The sequence below is a fragment of the Dendrobates tinctorius genome, unplaced genomic scaffold (genome assembly GCF_039654945.1).
Source record: "Dendrobates tinctorius isolate UK_male_01 unplaced genomic scaffold, ASM3965494v1 ptg000060l, whole genome shotgun sequence".
In the NCBI taxonomy this organism is placed as follows: domain Eukaryota; kingdom Metazoa; phylum Chordata; class Amphibia; order Anura; family Dendrobatidae; genus Dendrobates; species Dendrobates tinctorius.
The window spans coordinates 6,858,971-6,875,769 of record NW_027361728.1 but is presented as its reverse complement, the minus strand read 5'-3'; the positions used below and the strand labels follow the sequence as shown (position 1 = coordinate 6,875,769).

Below are 16,799 nucleotides of genomic sequence, written 5' to 3'. Positions count from 1 at the left end.
ATCAGGGGAAGGTGGGACAAAATCCTTGGAATCCCATGCGTGGTTCATTTTAATGAAGGTTAGATCATCCACATTTTGGGTTGACAGACGGGTCCTTTTTTCTGTCAGGATTGATCCAGCTGCACTGAAGACTCTTTCCGATAGTACACTTGCAGCTGGGCAAGCGAGCTCCTGTAAGGCATATTGGGCCAATTCAGGCCAGGTGTCCAGTTTAGCGGCCCAATAGTCAAAGGGGAATGACCTGTGTGGGAGAACATCGATATGGGAGGAAAAGTAGTTTGTAACCATAGTTGACAACTGCTGTCTCCTGTCACTTTCCATCGATGCAGTATTACCAGTTGTGTGAGCGGTATTTGAAAAATCAGTCCACAACATTGTCATGAAACCCCTGTCTCCAATGCCACTTCTGCTGTGTGCACCACGAACACCTCTGCCAAGCTGTCCCCGGCCCGTACGGCTCGTGTGAGAACCATCACCGCTGCTGTGTGCTGGGAATGCCTCAAGCAACCGATTTACCAGAGTTGCTTGTTTATTAGCCAATATTAGGTCAAGGTTCTCCTGTGGCATGATGTTTTGTAATTTGCCTTTATAGCGTGGATCCAGGATGCTGGCCAACCAGTAGTCGTCATCGTTCATCATTTTGGCAATGCGTGGGTCCCTTTTTAGGATCCGCAAGGCATAATCTGACATGTGGGCCAATGTTCCCGGTGTCAATGATGCACTGCGAGTGCTGGGTGGAGGAGCACTTTCTGGCAAATCCACATCCCTCCAGTCATGCACAAACCCTGTACCAGACCTTGCCACGCCAACATTTTCACTTGCCCCACGAGATGCATCCTCCTCCCCTAAGTAATCATCCCCATCATCATCCTCCTCCTCCTCTTCTTCCTCCACCTCATCCAGGAGAGGTCCCTGAGCAGACAATGGCTGAATGTCATCAAGGATTCCCTCCTCCTCTTCCTCCTCATCAACATTGGCTGCAGACGCCTGCTCCTTAAGGTGCGTCAAAGTTTGCATGAGCAGACGCATAAGTGGGATGCTCATGCTTAGGATGGCGTCGTCTGCGCTTACCAGCCGTGTGCATTCCTCAAAACACTGAAGGACTTTACAAAGGTCTTTCAGCTTCGACCACTGCACACCTGTCAACTCCATGTCTGCTCTCAAAGTGCCTGGCCGTGTATCCTCCCACAAATGCATTATGGCCTGCCTCTGCTCGCACAGCCACTCCACCATGTGCAGGGTGGAGTTCCACCTTGTTGCAATGTCGATAATGAGGCGGTGGTTGGGAAGGTGGAGCAATCGCTGCAGCTTCTGCATACGAACGGAGTGTACAGGCGAGCGGCGGATGTGCGCGCACAGTCTTCGCACCTTCTGGAGCAGGGCTGTTAACTCCGGATAATTTTTGAGGAAGCACTGCACCACCAGGTTCAAGGTGTGAACCAAGCAAGGTATGTGGCTGAGTTTTGAAAGGGCTATGGCTGCCACAAAATTACGGCCGTTATAACTAACTACCTTGCCTGCCTCAAGATGTACACTGCCCAGCCATGACTCAGTTTGTCGCTTCAAGTACTCGGCCAGCACCTCGGCGGTGTGTCTGTCGCCCAAACACATCATCTGCAACACAGCCTGCTGACGCTTTCCAATAGCTGCTCGATAGGGGGACACATCGTGTGCAACAGTGGCAGCTGCAGATGGAGTGCTCGTACGACTGCACTCTGTGGACGAGCTTTCGCTTCTGGAGGAGGAGGAGGAGGAGGGTCGAACGCCTACAGCCAACTGTTTCCTATACCGTGGGCAAGGCAGCACTGTCCCACCACCGCTGTCCACTGTGGACCCTGCATCCACCACATTAACCCAGTGCGCAGTGATGGACACGTAACGGCCCTGGCCATGCCGACTGGACCATGCATCAGTTGTGAGGTGCACCTTTCCGCTCACTGACTGCTTGAGTGCACGGACAATGCGGTCTTTCACATGATGGTGGAGGGCTGGGATGGCTTTGCGAGAGAAAAAGTGGCGACTGGGTAGGTCATAGCGTGGTACTGCATAGGCCATGAGTTCGCGGAAAGCTGTGATTTCCACCAACCAAAAGGGCATCATCTCAAACGAGATTAGTTTGGCAATGTGGGCGTTCAAACCCAGTGTATGCGGATGAGAGACTGAGTACTTTCTTGACCTACTCATAGTGTCTGGGAGGGTGAGCTGGACTTGAGAGCTGCATATGGTGGAAGTAGCGGTGGACAGGGCGGACTGAGAGAGGGTTGATGATGGTGATGGAGTTGGTGTTCTTTCTGATGGCCTAGAATCAGTCTTTCGTTGATATAACAGTAGGATTCCCTGACTGCTGTGGTCTTGCAACGACACCTCAACATTTGCTGCTGTGCTAACAGTTGGGCTTACAGTGGGGGAAACAATGTAGCGTTGCTGACTACCTTCGTTGTGATCAGTTGCACATGTGGCACTTGAGGTTTGGTGTTGTGTCCACGCTTGCAAGTGCATGCTGGTTAAATGTCTAAGCATGCAACTGGTATTCAAATTTTTCAGATTTTTCCCTTGGCTAAAGGTCTTTGCGCACTTCTTACAGATAACCTTGGCCTGATCATGAGGATTTTGGTCAAAAAAGTGCCACACTGCACTCTTCCTACTTTGGCAGACATTTTGCGGCCTAGTACGCTGTGATCTTTTGACCCTCTGGACAAGCTGTCCAGCAACTCTTTTGATGTTTGGAACCTGTCTTTGGAGTGCTCCGGGCCTGCCAGATAACAGCTGTTGCGGTGTCGATGTCTGCTGTGGATGCTCCTCATCTGAGCTATTGGAAGCAGCACCCTCTTCCCCCAATGGATGCCAATCTGGGTCAACAACTGGGTCATCCATCACCTCCTCTTCTATGTCATGTGCACCTTCCTCTGTGTCACCGTGTATGGTGGTATAGTGTGCGGGAAGGGGCACCTGAGTCTCATCAGGGTTCGAATCTGGCTCTGTACACTGCGAGGACAATGTAGTGCTCTGAGTGAATGTACCAGCAGAATCATCCATCAGCGGCTGTGCATCAGTGCACTCCATGTCAGATTCATCTTGGCCTGGGTAATTCACCATTTCACTTGATAATCCAGGCATGGTATGTGAAAACAGCTCTATGGAGTAATCAGTAGTATGGCCTGCGTCATCCTTCAATCTTGGTTGGGGTGAAGGACACAAGGAAAGGTGTGGTTCATGAACATGAGCCTCCAATGACGACTCAGTGCTTTTACTTTTTACAACTGAAGAAGAGGAGGCGATAGAGCTGGAGGCTGAGTCAGCAATGTAAGACAAAACTTTTTCCTGATGCTCTGCCTTTAAAAGCGGTTTGTCAATTCCTAGAAAACTAAGCATTCGAGGCCTTATGTAGCCAGACGATGACGCAGGGTAGCACCTCCTGCATTCGGTCCTATTTTGCTCTTGCCACTACCATCAGATCCACCACCAACACCATCATTACCAGCTGCCAACCCCCGCCCAATTCCACGGCCTCTTCCACCAGCCTTCCTCATTTTTGGTAGAAATGTAGACAAAATCCAACAAACTATATAGTAATATAAAACAAGGTACAAGGTGTCTATAGGACAGGGGAGATTTTGAATTTCTGCAGACACTTGTGGACACTGGACACTTTTGGATTGTGTGAGGCCCACTGATATCTGAGCGCTATGTGACAGGCTCGATGGCACAGCTGTGACCAAAGTGACTAGAGGATAAGGGAGATTTTGAATCTCTGCACACACTTTTGGACACAGGATGGACACTTTTGGATTGTGTGAGGCCCACTGATATCTGAGCGCTATGTGACAGGCTCGATGGCACAGCTGTGACCAAAGTGACTAGAGGATAAGGGAGATTTTGAATCTCTGCACACACTTTTGGACACTGGACACTTTTGGATTGTGTGAGGCCCACTGATATCTGAGCGCTATGTGACAGGCTCGATGGCACAGCTGTGACCAAAGTGACTAGAGGATAAGGGAGATTTTGAATCTCTGCACACACTTTTGGACACTGGATGGACACTTTTGGATTGTGTGAGGCCCACTGATATCTGAGCGCTATGTGACAGGCTCGATGGCACAGCTGTGACCAAAGTGACTAGAGGATAAGGGAGATTTTGAATCTCTGCACACACTTTTGGACACTGGACACTTTTGGATTGTGTGAGGCCCAATGAATATCTGAGCGCTATGTGACAGGCTCAATGGCACAGCTGTGACAAAAGTGACTAGAGGATAAGGGAGATTGGATTGCTTTTAAAAAAGCAGTCTGCGGAGCAGTGGGTAAACAGCAATGCAGGAATGTCAGGAAGCCTTAGAAGGCAGTCCAACAACCAACACCACTGATACACCACTATATAGCCTCCCCTTGCACTGCACACACAGTGACTGGTGTGTTGTGCAGGCCAAATTGCTAGCAGCAGAAGCAGTTTTTTTTTCTTCTCAGCAGGACAAAAAAAAAAAATTGGGATTGCTTTTAAAAAAGCAGTTTGCGGAGCAGTGGGTAAACAGCAATGCAGGAATGTCAGGAAGCCTTAGAAGGCAGCCCAACAACCAACACCACTGATACACCACTATATAGCCTCCCCTTGCACTGCACACACAGTGACTGGTGTGTTGTGCAGGCCAAATCGCTAGCAGCAGAAGCAGTTTTTTTGTCTTCTTCCCTGCCTAACGCTCTCCCTACAGAATCAGCAGCAACCTCTCCCTATACTAAGACCGGCAGAAGTAAGATGGCGGTCGGCGTGCATGCCCTTTTATACCCCCTGTGACGCCCACCAAAGCAAGCCAATCATTTGCATGCCCTTCTGAAAGATGGTGGTGACCCGTGCCTATGTCATCACGTTGCCCACAGTGTCCGTGGATCCTGATTGGCTGAAAAAGAGCGCAAAACAAACTTTTGAAACGCGACTTTGGCGCTTAAGTCGCCGACCTCGTGGCCGACCTCATCCTAGGGTCGGGTTTCGTTTCATGAAACCCGACTTTGCCAAAAGTCGGTGACTTTTGAATTTTTTCGACCCGTTTCGCTCAACTCTAGTGACCTGCTATCACAATTGGTACATACGGGACTAGGAAATGCTGCCACTATACTCAAAAATCTCACATGAACTTAGATAATCCCAGATGTAACAACACAATGTTTAATCTGAGTGTTCAGGGCTCTCCCAGGTGTAATCTGAATAAAAGTAATAAGAGTACATTAACCAAAAGTTATCACACATGTTAGGAGAGCACCGGACATTGAGACATTATGTGGAACTGGGATATCACAATTACCTGCGAAAATGCTTGGCAGCACAATTTAAATGGTTAAATCAGCAATAATGCATCATAAATAAATAATTACCTGTCATGCTTCCAAATGTGAGGGCAGGAGAAACGGACCCCGATGTACGTTTCGATGAGTTAACCTTCCTCAGGGGGCGTGGCTTTAGTGTGCCCAGGTTCCCATATAAATACCCTGTTTGTTTGCTAATTTGCCAATAGAGTTGCCATAACACAATGACGCGGGTGGGCGTCAGTGTATCCGCCTACAAGTATTGCTCCCGCCCAACGTAATCACAAGAACCAATCTCCGGGGGCGGAAGACACAATCCCACCAATAATAGCCACAATCGTCATTGCAAGTGAGCGGGAAGTGAGAACAGCAAAGTCATCCTCTGCCAGTTACAGTACGTGCAGAGACGTCACTTCCCCGCCCTCATTGTGGAGCATAACGTGACATTGCAGGAAGGCGGATGTGATTCCCATGCCTGTACGTACGTCGGGGTCCGTTTCTCCTGCCCTCACATTTGGAAGCATGACGGGTAATTATTTATTTATGATGCATTATTGCTGATTTAACCATTTAAATTGTGCTGCCAAGCATTTTCGCAGGTAATTGTGATATCCCAGTTCCACATAATGTCTCAGTGTCCGGTGCTCTCCTAACATGTGTGATAACTTTTGGTTAATATACTCTTATTACTTTTATTCAGATTACACCTGGGAGAGCCCTGAACACTCAGATTTAACATTGTGTTTGTTACATCTGGGATTATCTAAGTTCATGTGAGATTTTCAATCAATCAATCAATCAAATTTATTATCGCCAAGTACATATTACATATATACAAGGAATTCTTTGTGGCAAAGAGGCAACATAATATATAACAACAGATACAACAAGTAACATCTAACAAGACAGATACAGTATATAGTCTACACATGACGATTTAATTGTTGAACAGAGAGTGGATAGAAGCTGTTCATATGGCGGTTGGTGCTGCATTTGGGGACTCTGAAGCGACGTCCTGAATGGAGTAGTTGGAATGAGGAGTGTCCCGGGTGAGAGGGATCGGATGAAATTTTCAAAGCGTGGGATCGAATACTCTTATCATAAAGATCCTGGATTTTAGGCAGGGGGGAACCTATAATTCTCTCTGCTGTTCTGAAAGTCCTTTGTAAGCGGAGTTTGTCATGTGCAGTGGCTCCCCCATACCAGACTATCAGAGAGGAACAAATCACAGATCTGATGACAGCATTAAAGAATAAGATCAGCAGATTCTTAGACAAACCATATCTTTTCAGCTGACTCAGGAAGAACATCCTCTGTTGTGCTTTTCTTATAACAGCGTCCACGTTTTTCCCCCATTTGAGATCATGAGAGATGATAACACCAAGGAATTTGGTCTGTGTGACCCTAAGAACCACTTTGTCATGGATGTAGATTGGAAGTATCTCATGTTGATCTTTCCTAAAATCCACAACCATCTCAGCAGTTTTTTTAGTGTTGAGTACAAGATTATTGGCTTTACACCAGTCACATATTCTTTCCACCTCACTCCGATACAAGTCTTCAGCATTTCCCCTGATGAGACCAATCAGTGTCATATCATCGGCAAATTTCAAGATTTTTACTGAGTCTGCTGAAGAGATGCAATCATTCGTATAGAGAGAAAACAGTAACGGGGACAAATTTTTGAGTATAGTGGCAGCATTTCCCAGTCCCGCATGTACCAATTGTGATAGCAGGTCACTTTAGCTACATTTTAGGGTATTGAGGTCACTTTTATTGTGTATGTACCCTCTTTTCACATAGTCTGCTCATCTAATTAATGTTGTCTTTCTGCATGTATTTACATTTTGTCACTTTTTTATGACTATTAAAATTTGATATTTTTGTAAATTAGCATAGACTCTATTCCTCCGTTTTGTTAGCATCTAATAAGGAGTCGCTGCTGTTATGCAATACTGTTTCTTCTATGAAGTGTAGTAATTACCTCACTAACAAGCTATTTATTATGTTTTGGAGATTTGTCATATTATCTTTTACGGGATTTGGATGTTTCGCCCCCAGCAGTTCACGCTCAGCAGTTTGCCCCCAGCAGTTCGCCCCGGGTACATTTCATCCCAGCACACTTCGTCCCCAGCATTTGGCCTCCAGGATTGTTTGCCCCCGCACATATCGTCCCCAGCAGTTCGACCCGGATGTTTTGCCCCCAGCAGTTCGCCCCAGGTACATTTCGCCCCCGCACATTTCGTCCCCAGCATTTGGCCCCCAGGATGGTTCGCCCCCACACATTTCAACCCAGCACATATCCCCCCAGCAGTTCGCCCCCGGCTGTTTCGCCCCTAGCAGTTCGCCCCCGGATGTTTCGCCCCCGGCAGTTTACCCCCGGATGTTTGTACCCTGTTTTGCACCCAGAATTTTGTGTTTGGATGTTTTGCCAGTTTGTCCTTGTGGTTCATGAATTCCCATCCGTCATCAATCCACATGTCACAAAAGTACTGTACAGAGTGCTGCACTTTTGTGACATGTTAAATCAACGGTTTCCATCTGTAAACCTCACAACTGATTGCATTATAGTGTCAGATCATTTTGCCCGCAATTTTAACAAGACATTTTCCAAAACGTTTCTAAAACGTTTTTGTGTTGCAAAAACATAACACGAAAAAAATAAACTGATTCAAAAAATGTACTGTGAATGAGGTCTGATTTAGGTGGGGAATGTAAACCACTCTAAAATCAAAACATTTTTTGAACTTTTACCTGATCCAGCACTGACCTGCTTTTTTTGCAAGTTTTGTTACATATGTAACAATTTTCATATCAGGTGTCCTGCAAGTTACTTTAGACTAGCTTTTATTCCATCTTTACATCAGAATATAGCAGTGACTAAAATCTCTACAAAGAGAGAGGTGTACTAGCACAAAAAAATCAGTCAGCTTCCACAGCAATTCACTTTCTACAAGTATGAATTCAGTTCTGTCCAAACGTGGGAAGAAGAAGTTGGTCGATGCGAATTACATTTATGTATTTTCCAAACGAACGGCTGACGATGCCCATCTGGGTGTGTGAAAAACGGTTGACTTGCAAGGGACATGTTTGGACCGATAAAGCATCTGGTGAAGCGGTGAAAATAACCAATCCCCACAACCACGCAGCACAAGCAGCAAGACCAGAAGCAATCTGACTTCCCAATTAGGCAGTCACCAGGGCAAGGACAACACAGGAGACACCACAACAGATTGAAGTCATTTCAGGAGCCCATTCTAATGTTGTAGTGGATCGCCCTCACCCAGGGCGGCGGGGTACTCGCTACCGGGCCCGTTGGTTTCAATGGGAGTTGTCACGGTAGCGGTGACCCGGTCCGTGGCCCTGGGCATCCATTGTAAAAGGGGGATTGCAAGTGTGTGTGAATAATTATTAAAGTTTATGAGTGGATGATTCGTGACGCCACCTGTGGTGCTCGGCAATAAAGATGTTAAGCCGACGCTGCAAACAGATCCTCTGGGACAGATGGTGTGGTGCAGCAATGATGTTGTGGCCCTCCACAGGTAGGGCTGTAGTCCCAGGGCAGAGTAGATGAAGGGATAGTGAAGAGATGTAGATGGTGCAGTGTTAGGCACAGCGATGTAGTAGTGCTGAGTGTGTTGGCACAGGAATAAGTGGAGGACACCAGGGCATGTAGTTCCAAAGCTTTACTCACAGTCTGTCGTGCATACAGGTGCCCGCATCTGTGCCTTGTCTTCCAGATCAGGACCTCAGCCAACTTCCAGGCAAGATGAAGTACTCCATTCCAACACGCCGCCAACATGTGCCTTTCCTGAACGTCTCCCTTCTAGCGCCTATTTGAAGTACTCACAGTACTGAGTTACACTGGAGTTCCTCCTTTCTGATGTTCTTAGAACTCTACTTGTACAGCAGACAGCTGTAGCCTGCTTCGGGGACTCATTGCTACTAAGTCCCGGCTCACTCATGTTGCTGTTGTGCCCCCAAGTCTTGTGTGGGAATAAAGTGGTGACAACTTCTATTCCTCCGGTGTCTGCTGCAGGACCATTAGTATCCATACAACCTTGGGGACCGGACCCCGGGTATGCGCTTAGAACTTGAGGAAGGGTTCTGCTCTAACCCTAGTCCTTAGTTCTCTTCTTCTCCTTACGTTTTGTACAAAACTATCTTTCTGATGGAGAATTAGGCTTTCTGAATATCTCTTTCCAGTGCCAGCAGACCTAGGTCACTGAGGTCTGCTGCAGCACTTCCTTCAATCCATCCCACTCCGGGGATCTTCTCTCACAGACTGACTTAGTCCTAATCTCTTCCCACTCTTTTGATGCAGACTAATCTCCACTCACCTCCCAGCACTCTTCGTGTTCCAAGCAGGGAGCCACCAAAGGGTGCTTTGCTACACTACTATGTTGTGTGGGATGCATGTGTTGAGTGTGGTCAGGTGTCTCCACCTTACCTGGATGGTGGGGTACCACACCTCAGAAGGAGGTTCAGTACCTCTGTGGCGACTGAACCCTCAGGGGCGCCACAGTAGCACTTCTCCCAAAAAAAAGCATCACTGAAGAGAACAATACGATTATCAAGGCAACTAGGCAATATTCCAAGGTTGCCCCAAACCCTTAATCAACTTGTTATTCCCCAGGAGTTCCAGGGGATCAGTATTAATGGTATCCAGCAGCAGTTCCTTCTGCATGACTCTGGTAAGCATTTAACATTTCCATTATGCAGAATTATTGCAAAGTTTATGCTGCACAAATGTGAAAAATTATCTATTACTAAGTGCTGATATAGAATACTATGTGATTTTTTTGCCTTAAAGGGAAACTTTGAGTATAGTATAATGTAGGGTGAGGCCTATTGATTCCTACTATGCCTCACTTGTTTAGTTGCCGTCTGATTCTCTGCTAAGCTTCAAAGTAGAAGTCCTGCCTTTGAGATACAGTGATGTGCCATGTTCATAAGCAGAGTGGTAACCTTGTCCACGAACCATGATTTGCAGGTATCCAGCCATTGTCAATCACAGCCAGAGGACAAGGTTGTCGCATCAAATCTGTCTCACTAGATGTCAATTTTAGTGTAGAACTTTCTCCTATAAATTAGCTGCAGATTGTCTGCTTAATGCATGTGAATGAACCTTAAGGATTCATTAACATGTCTCCTAACCTCTGTGGATTGTCCACAACTGTAGAGCTACTGTAGAGCTACAGCTATTCTTGTGTAGATAATGCTATACCAAAATCTCTATTTAGCTCTATATTAGGGCTGGCGGAACACACCAAATAATAAAATAATAGTAAGGTGCGTTCGCAGCCCGGGGTCCACCGTGCAGGGGTGGTAAACTGCTGCTTAGTAATGGCGGAAGTATAAAGTGGTATACAGAAGGTCACACGTGGGTTAACGTCACCCAGTGTGAACAGGGCAAACTCTTATGGATGGACTCTAGGGGGCGTGGCTACACGGGACTTGCAACTGTCAGGCCTCTTTCAGACTAGCGGTTTTGCCGGTGATTATCGCCGCAGTTTAAAACCGCGGCGGTAATCGCCGGCAAAACCACTAGATAGCACTTGATTTGCCCAATGCAAGTCAATGGGCTCAATGGGCTCAAATTGAGGGAAAACTGTGCAGCAGAAAGCCGTGCAATTTTCTGTTTTAAAGCATGTTCTATCTTCCTGGCGATTACCGCCGCAGTTTTAAACTGCTGCAGTAATCGCCAGGAAAACAGCAAGTCTGAAAGAGGCATCAACATGCTCCCTATGATGTATACAGGGCTGCTAGTTCACAGCCCCCTGTAAAGCTCCCCAACTCCCCATGTGCTCAGTCCTTTACTGGCTTTACTCAGGGGGGAAGCCCTCCTCTTGTCCAAGATAAAACACATGAGGGGAGGGGGAAGGGGAACTTTCCAGAGGGCTGTGAACGAGCAGCCCTAAATGTATCACAGGAAGCCTGAATCTGTCCACAATTTCTGCTACCAAGGGGGCCCGACTTCCTTAGTAACCACTGAAATCCTGCAGCACATAGAGCCTGCTGCTGTAACTTGGATGGGACTTTTCACACAAAATTAAATAAAATTTAGAAAAAAATTATATTTAAAAAAAAAGAACTAAAGCTGCTGGAAGGGTGTCTCCATTGGAAAAGATCAGTGCCACAGGTACTATAACATATCAAAAGTTTTTTGTTTTTTTTAGAGTTACGCTCTAAATATATTGTTCTGCAATGTTGGTTGGTTTGAACAATTGTTAATATTTTTCTGTCTGTTTGTAAAGTTACTTATCTAGAAAACTCAAAGTTTTGGAATTAAAAAAAAAATGTAACTTGATCACATTTATACTTCTTAGACCCAAAATATGATTAGTGAGAAGTGAACCTGCCAAAGTTCAGTTTGGGCAGTTCCGTCCCAAACACACAAGAAAATCCGAGTTCGGGTACAGCACCCCCAAACTAACATCTCCATTGAACTCAATGGGTATGGAGACTCAGAGGAGTGGAGGATCTGTCCACCACATCCTCATCACTGAACAGATAGTAAAAAGAAAATATATATATTGCTACTTACGCCTTTGCTGAGGTACCGGCAGACGCGGAGGGTCCTCCAGTCCTCTTCCATGCACTTCCACATTGTGTGAATATGTCATCGTACCCGAGGGAATCCCTTTCAGGATTCCTAGCTAGGGATTCCCTTGATCAAGAAGACTCCCCACACAGGTCAGGACCTCAGCAAAGGGGAGAGAAGCAACTTTTATTTTCTGCTGAGCAAACTCCAAACATTGCCTGTTTGGGGTCGGTGTGGTTGAACCCGAGCAGGCAATGTTCGATACGAACCCTGAACTTTCCAGATCAGGTTTGCTCATCACTAGATACAGTATGATATGTAATGGATGACAAAAAGAAGCCATTAAGTGTAACATCACTAGTACATGACAGTAAAATGATGGTCACTTGTCTTAAATCAGGGTGACAAACTCATATTCACCAAGGGCCACACCAATTTAATGTTTGTCCCCAAAGGGCCGTTTGTTACTGAAAGACCAGATGCACACAATCGAGTCCAGTCCAGAACATGCATTTCTCTGCACAGAGCAGTGCATGCCCCTGTATAAGGCATGTCATGGTGAATCAACTCTTTACCATGCGCTGTCACATCTTCCCTGGATCTCACTGAAGTCATGGAGAGCTATGGCTGCAGCTTCCAGTCACTTGTCCTTGTCGTTGGTGCTGAAAGCTGCTGATAAACAGCTGGTTCAATGCAGAATACAACTGGACCCTATTCTTGGCCTAATCTGAGGAAATGGGCATCAATAGAAAAAGGGATCCTGAAGTGAGAATACCACTTTTATCTGCAGCTCCATTCTTTGGTATACTGGCAGTGTGTTCTGTGAGGGCTAGTCCCAAAACCTCCCTTCTGAAGACCTGATAAAGAGGTTCTGTAGAAGCTGGATAACCACCAGTTTAGTTCAGCAAAGCCAATATCTCAGTTCTGCAGAGATGGTTCGTGGGATTAATGCTGTAGTCAGTCAACAGTCCCCCTGCTTCCATACATAGCCTGCATTAAAGGGGTATTCTCATGATGAACAGCAAAATAAGGCAGCATGCTTTCACCAATCATGTTGCGGTAAGCATGCTGCCGATCTTCCCCTCCTGGTACTTACCTAGAGGTCTTCTGCTCATCTTTGCCTGATCTTCTCCTGGCTGTGTGGGCTGCCGGTCACCATGCTGGATCCGGAGGCCACCACGAGTTCTCTCCTTCCCAGCATCCTCTTCTGCCTGATCTCATCGCGGCACTGCTCATGCACAGCAGTGTCTTGGCGACAGGAGAGGATCCTGCCCCCTGGATTGACTGATGAACAGGGCAGGAGTGACATCATGTCAGTGAGTGGCCAGGGACATTCGGCCTCACTGCTGCGGCATTCATCATGCTTCATGGATCAATGATTCAGGCAAGATGAAAAAACAGCCAGAAGCAGGAGAAGGCGTTACAGGGAACCGCTAGACTGCTTTCTGGGACCCAAGGAGCTGCAGCTGTGACAGGTAAGTATGTCAGTTTTTTTGTGTTCTAGGGTGATAGTACTCCTTTAAGGCCAGCCAGAAGAGACACTGGGTGAGCTGCTGAAAAGGAGGCCACAGGAATCCCCAGCAATTGGGGTACTGTATATTTTACCCCCAGGTATGTTCAGCCCTAGATGTTTTGTTCCCTGCATGTTGACCCCAAAAGCTGAGGGTGAAATATCTGGGGTCAAAATGCTAGGGGCAAAACATCACATGGCGACACATCCAGGGACAAAATGCTGTAGGCGAAACATCCGGTGGTGAAACATCTAGGGGCGAAATGCTGGGAGTGAAATGTGTGGGGGCGAAATGTGCATGGGAGAATCTTCCTGGGGGCGAAATAATAGGGGCAAAATGTACCTGGGGTCGAAATGTACCTGGGGCCGAACTGTTGGGGGCGAACTGCTGAGGGCAAAACTTCCTATAACCCTTTTTTACAAGATAGTATTTTTATACGTTTGTTATACTGTGTTTTTCTGTGTTTCAGTCTTTTGATGTTGTGAACATTGTCCTACAGACTTGTTCACTGTGTGCATGGCCCATGTGTTTATATTCAATTGGTTTCTTGTTCTTGTTTTTGCAAGATTAGGGAGGTCTCCACTCCTCCCTTGTGGGCCATGGACATATAAGCCGTCTTCCACAGCGTGTCCACATTGGACATTACCTTTCTGAATCTTGCTCATAGGTAATATACACATGGTCAGTTTTTTAAATACATTGGTTAGGGACTGCTGTGATATGGGTATACCTTGACGTTTGGTAAATGAATAGATATGCACTATCGGCTGACTAACTATCAATAAATCCTTTTAGCTACTACTATTTAGGCCTAAAACTACTTGAATTAACCAATCAAACTTGTCTAATTATACAAGAACTTACTATTAGTTGGAAAACCCCTTACTTATCCCTATACGTCAAATTTTATAAGCGCTAACTGTATGTACTTTTATTGTAATAAATAGACAAAATTTGTGTGGATTTTTCCTTTCCTTAATTGAATTGATTAGAGTTCAACTAACCTAAGGGAAGTTAATTGTCAGCTCATAAATTTTGGTATAACTACCCCTGTACTTGCAGATCCATTTTGTGTTCACCCATTGAATTTTAAAATTGTGTGTAATTAAGTGTTTAATAAAGATTTTTGTACTTTTTTAAAATTAATTTGGCATCTGCTTCCATGTGTTTATAGGCATAGATTCAATAATGGAAGTGTCATTAATAGTTAGACCAAAATTTTTTTTTTGCCCATTGGACACTTGTTGAGCCACTGAAAATGAAGGACATTTTTTTAAAAGTTGAACTGGGGAGAAATTGGAGAGAAAATGTAAAGCCCCTCTAAGACATTTTTATTTGAACACTGTTCGATTCCTGCGTTGTGCTGTAATTTTCTTCTCTGAACCAATTATTTCTGTAAACTGTTGTATTAAAATTCAAATCAGCATTACACAGAACCAGTGTATGAATAGTTTCAGCTCACTCCTGTCTGACGGAAACACTTCTGTAAGAATACAATAGAGTGAAGTGCAGCACCAAAGCCTATTGGTGATTTAGTGGAAAGGATTTAATGAAGGGTGTGTTCTTAGAAGCTATGTTAAAAGAGTAGGAGCTACTGAAGACATCCACTCTGAGCCCTGAGAGACAGCTGTGCACATACTGAAGCTCCTGGTGTCCTAGTTCTGCAGAAGACACAAGAGATGGATGCCAAGAAGACAGGTACACGTGCCCTGCTGAACCCGGGCGAGGAGAATGAAATGGTAAGGTGACATGCAATATGGAAACATGATCACGGTATCATAACATAAATCTTCAATTTATTGATATTACTTACTAGAGTCTTGGGTAAAGTTGAGTAAAGTTAAGAATATTATCATAGTCATGTATTATAAACAGGTGCGGAAATACCATTGGTGCAACCTGGGCAGCTGCACAGGGGCTCAAGAAGTAAGGGGGGCCCATTTCTACCTCCAAAGCAGCAAGAAGCTTCTGTTGCAGACACATTATTGGACCGCAAAGGGCCAACATACTGTTCTTGCACAAAGGCTCTTCTATTTGTGTTCGTCACCGAAAAAAGATATGTGATGTCTATAGTGAAAACTCTTTGAAGCAACTAACCCAGAAATAATGGAAAAACTGACGTTTACAGGGAAAGTCAACAAAGGGAATTGGGCCAATATATCTATAAAATGGTCAGAGGTGGCAGTGGTCAGTTGGAGACATTTATTTAGTAGAGAATAGTTATATTATGATGTAATATGTATTATTTATTTTATTTGCTTATATAGCACCATCATATTCACTTAACAGACTTAATTATCACTGTCCCCATTGGGGCTCACTATCAGTATGTCTTCTGAGTTTGTGAGGAAACCCAGACAAACATGGGGAGAACATAAAATTTCCTTGCAGATGTTGTCCTTGGTGGGATTTGAACCCAGGACCCCAGTGCTGAAAAGCAGCAGTGATAACTAATGCATTATGTACAGTACTTTATGGTATAGGTATGATTTATATGCAGTAGTATAGGGTATATGTGTTAGCAGGTTATGGGATGCAGTGACGCAGGGAAGGCAGAGAAAGGGTTAACAGTATAACAATTTAATTATAGCAATAAGGGAACTCCTCACAGGGAGATAACAGTTAAATTGAGAACAGAAATTACAATGTAACAACAGTCCGGTTATTAAACTTATCGTGTCTTTATGTTCCTCAGCCGCAGGCAGACCACTGGAGGTAGTAGTACCAGGAACAGCCGGTATGGACTCTTCTAGGTGGATAGAAACAGATCTGGGTTCAGCTTTTGGTGGCAACGGGTGGTCACAGGTTCTGCCCGTTGAGGCCCTAGTCCATAAATCTGTGCAGCAGAAGTGATGATCGCTGCAGTAGTCTCTGTCCAGCATGGGTGCTGCTGCGCATCTGTCAGCAATGGGGAACGCACCACAGCATGTTGCACTTGGTCCTTGCACCTCCGCGCGAGCACTGCACTCTGCTTAGCCGGGCCCACGGCACTCTGCAAACCCACTGACTTAATGGCGTGTACGCGAAGGCTCTGCAGTGGCTTTCATGCTGCAGAGCGCAACACACGCTTGCCTCTCCTCTAGCTGCTGGTGGAAAACTGAGGAGACTTTCCTGCGCTTCCTGTTCACTGCCCGGCTTAGCCATGCCCCCTCTTCCTGGGTCATGGAACCTGTCCGGTCCCCCATTCCTTCCCCCCAGCAACACTGGGCCCAGCCTCGACAGTTCCGGCCCGGGCACAACGCAGCACGGTCTTCCTCCTTACATGTGTATAATGTATTATGTGCAGGTCTGGGTGGTATAGGTATGATATGTGCAGTACTATATGGTATATGTATGATGTATTATGGTGATGTATTATGTGTAGCACTGTATGGTATAGCTAAGATTTATGTGCAGTACTATATGGTATATGTATGATGTATTATGGTGATGTATTATGAGTGGCA

The 16,799-nt window shown here is 45.7% G+C and overlaps 1 protein-coding gene across 3 annotated transcripts in view; it reads left to right on the top strand.

Moving 5' to 3' along the window:
• Nucleotides 1-16,799, top strand: part of LOC141092481 (probable cation-transporting ATPase 13A4) — a 401,167-nt gene that overhangs the window by 92,568 nt on the left and 291,800 nt on the right. For 2 of the 3 annotated variants that reach the window (XM_073578653.1, XM_073578651.1), the window contains exon 1: nucleotides 14,941-15,092. The exons of the other annotated variant lie outside the window; for it this stretch is intronic. In XM_073578653.1, coding sequence (XP_073434754.1) covers nucleotides 15,033-15,092 — 60 coding nt within the window. In that variant the 5' untranslated portion in view covers nucleotides 14,941-15,032. Of the gene's footprint in view, nucleotides 1-14,940; nucleotides 15,093-16,799 lie in introns of those variants that run through there. 3 annotated transcript variants of the gene reach the window in all.